The sequence below is a fragment of the Notothenia coriiceps genome, unplaced genomic scaffold (assembly GCF_000735185.1).
Source record: "Notothenia coriiceps isolate Sejong01 unplaced genomic scaffold, NC01 NC01_scaffold00024026, whole genome shotgun sequence".
NCBI lineage: Eukaryota > Metazoa > Chordata > Actinopteri > Perciformes > Nototheniidae > Notothenia > Notothenia coriiceps.
In genome coordinates, this window is record NW_011356727.1 from 406 (window position 1) to 3,594 (window position 3,189).

At 44.0% G+C, this 3,189-nt stretch overlaps 1 protein-coding gene across 1 annotated transcript; it reads right to left on the minus strand.

The window, feature by feature from the left end:
• Positions 1–992: 992 nt before the first annotated feature.
• LOC104954824 (histone-arginine methyltransferase CARM1-like) lies at positions 993–2,358 on the minus strand (the record flags this gene model as incomplete). Its single annotated transcript, XM_010782010.1, has 5 exons — positions 993–1,158; positions 1,234–1,323; positions 1,398–1,483; positions 1,592–1,673; positions 2,268–2,358. Coding segments are annotated over 5 exons (515 nt in total), but the record flags the coding sequence as incomplete, so codon positions are not given.
• Positions 2,359–3,189: the final 831 nt, after the last annotated feature.

Below are 3,189 nucleotides of genomic sequence, written 5' to 3' on the forward strand. Positions count from 1 at the left end.
TATGCGCATGCAAAACCACAAACATGGATCTGTGGCTAGCATCAGGTTCACTGAAGAGAAAATAGGTTACCGTTAATGAAGATAATGAGTGAGTCGGAGGCATCTACAAACCAGATACCGCAGAAAAAGAAAAGGGAAGATTAAGAGAAAATACAATAGGAACTACTTGGAACTCGGATTTACCTACACAGGCACTGAAGATGAGCCTTTGCCAGTATGCATTCTGTGCTACGAGACACTGGCTAACGAGAGCCTAAAACCAGCTTGGAATCTGGCACTATGTTTATACATGTAATTATTTTTACGGTTTGCATATGAGGTGGTCCGCGAAAATCCTTGATAATAGATAGTGGTCCGCATAAACAAAAAGTTTGAGAACCCCTGCCCTAGAGGAGGTTAGGTCCCTCCCCCCACTTAAATCATGTTCACATGGATAGGAAACTAAATACATTTGCACACCTCTTGTGTCCATATCTTTCTGTTTGGGTGGTCATGCCACAACCGTGCACGTGCATGCATGCGCGAGTCATGGTGAGATATCTGGATTAAGAGGTTGCTTTTTCTTTGCACAGCATGAAAGAAAGGCCAAATGAATGGGCTGTGATTTTAGTATTTTTAAGCAGAGGTTGAGTTCAATAATTTGTACGGCCCTCGGAGGATGTTGTAAAAATCGAAATGGCCCTTGAGAGGAAAAAGGTTCCCCACCCCTGCTTTAGATGAAAATAACTTTAATTTATTTTGTGAATTACACTTGGATTTAAAACATGCTAATTTAGATAATAAATTTGGTTTAGGTCTCTCTTTACTGACAATAAATGTGCGCTGTGAGGCAGGATATGACATGCAGGACAACAACACCACGACACTCATCAATGCAATGATTCATTTAACTTTGAATGATTTGTTTTGTTAGCTCTTTTTCTATATGTGCCAATGAGTACTTTGAGAGATTATTTATAGGCCATATGGCCCAGCCCCGGTGAACCAACATGCTAGAGAACATAGCGTTTAGCGTCGTACCTCTTGTTGGCCATCAGCACGGCGGTGCCGGACAGCGTGTCTCCGGCCTTGGTGAAGAGGGGGGACTGCAGCAGACAGCGCACCTGGTACCAGTGGGTGAGGGGCTCTGTGGGGGCCGTGGACAGCCAAACCGTCATCCTGCACAGACATGAGGGCAGGTTAGTGGGGGGAATTATTCAACACACATGCAGCATGAGTGGAACTGTGACTTACGATGAGCCCACAAACGCAACGTCAAACCAGAAGGCCAGGCCGTGCACCAGACCAGAGTGCATCATGTGGAACTTAAAGGGAATCTCTATCCTGAGAGCAGAGAGAGGCAGGTTAATGACACACCACAGAAACATACAGTACACATACAGAGTACAGACACACACCTGTAAAGATCCTCTTCTTTGGCCTCCAGGAAGTTGACTGTGTATTTGACTGACTTGGCCATCAAGATACGGATATCAAATGTGTCCTGTGGAGGAAACACAACAAAAACAACTCCTGTTTCACACAACTGTGATATTGTGTAAAAATATCTATCTGTGTGTGTGTGTGTGTATTTGTGTGTTGGATTACGTACCACAATTGGCTGGCGGAAATACTCATCCACCGCTGCCGCCCGCAGGGCAGAGAGGTCTACACCGTGGAAGGAGGGCTGGTACCTGAAAGAGACACATCAGTTCGATCAGTATGGGACGTTTTCATTGGTGCTAACCCTAAGACAATGAAGGCTTGATTATGAAAAAAGCTTCTAAAGCTTCAGCTATTCTGGCAGATTAGACCTCTACTAAGGTTAAAAGGTGTGTCGGAGCTTTACATAGAAATTATGAGGTGACAAATCTTTATCTACTCATAATAATAGTGTTGCAGGAATGAGTGCTAAAAAGTGAGTGACCTTATTGCATGCGACCATGATGCATTTCATTTATAGGGAGTCCTTGAAATGCTAACTTCAAGGTCAGCTTGACCTGCACCACTTGATGATGAAGGTGTACTTGTACAAAAAAGGTAACAGGAGATATTCAAAAACAGTGTAAACATGACAGTCTAATCAGCCAAATTCACTGAAAACACCAATGCAACGTATGGAACCTTTAAAACATTGACTGTCTTTAGGAGTTTAGGGTCAACTAAACTGCAGTGATCATTTTAAGCATCTTGACACTGTGCTCGACCATTAACTTAAAACACAAAAAAAAACTGATTTAAACTAAAACTGACGATTGTCCCTTCAACTGTGGCCGCCCCCTGCTCACCAGAAGTTGGCCTTTGTGAACTGCTCCATGTAGAGCTGCTCATCTGTGAAGGGGGCCAGGTGGACGTCACCGATAGTTGGGAACATTTTGCCTGAAACGCACAAACACAGAAAAACAATATTAATATACAGGCGACAATTTACAACTAACGCTGCTGCGCCTTCCACCCTACATCTTAACATTTAAAGAGGCCCTATTGCGCTTATTAGGGTTTTACCTTTCCTGTAGTGTGTTCTATATCGTTTCTCTCTGCCTGAAACGCCTCTACAGTGTTGTCACGTAACACTAGCGCTTCTATTATATTGGCTAGCACTCCAACACATTGTACGTGATAAGACAGTGGTTCCCAACATTTTTCACTGAGGCCCCTCTTGGGTAATTGGAAATATTTTCGATCATTGTCATGCTGAAAGACCCAGCCACGTTTCACCTTCAATGCCCTTGCTGATGGAAGGAGGCTGTCACTCAAAATCTCACGATACATGGCCCCATTCATTCTTTCCTTTACACGGATCAGTCTTCCTGGTCCCTTTGCAGAAAAACAGCACCAAAGCATGATGTTTCCACCCCCATGTTTCACAGTAGGTATGGTGTTCTTTGGATGCAACTCAGCATTCTTTCTCCTCCAAACACGTCTAGTTGAGTTTTTACCAAAAAGTTCTATTTTGGTTTCATCTGACCATATGACATTCTCCCAATCCTCTTCTGGATCATCTAAATGCTCTCTAGCAAACTTCAGACGGGCCTGGACATGTACTGGCTTAAGCAGGGGGACACGTCTGGCACTGCAGGATTTGAGTCCCTGGCGGCGTAGTGTGTTACTGATGGTAGCCTTTGTTACTTTGGTCCCAGCTCTCTGCAGGTCATTGACTAGGTCCCCTCGTGTGGTTCTGGGATTTTTGCTCACCGTTCTTGTGATCAT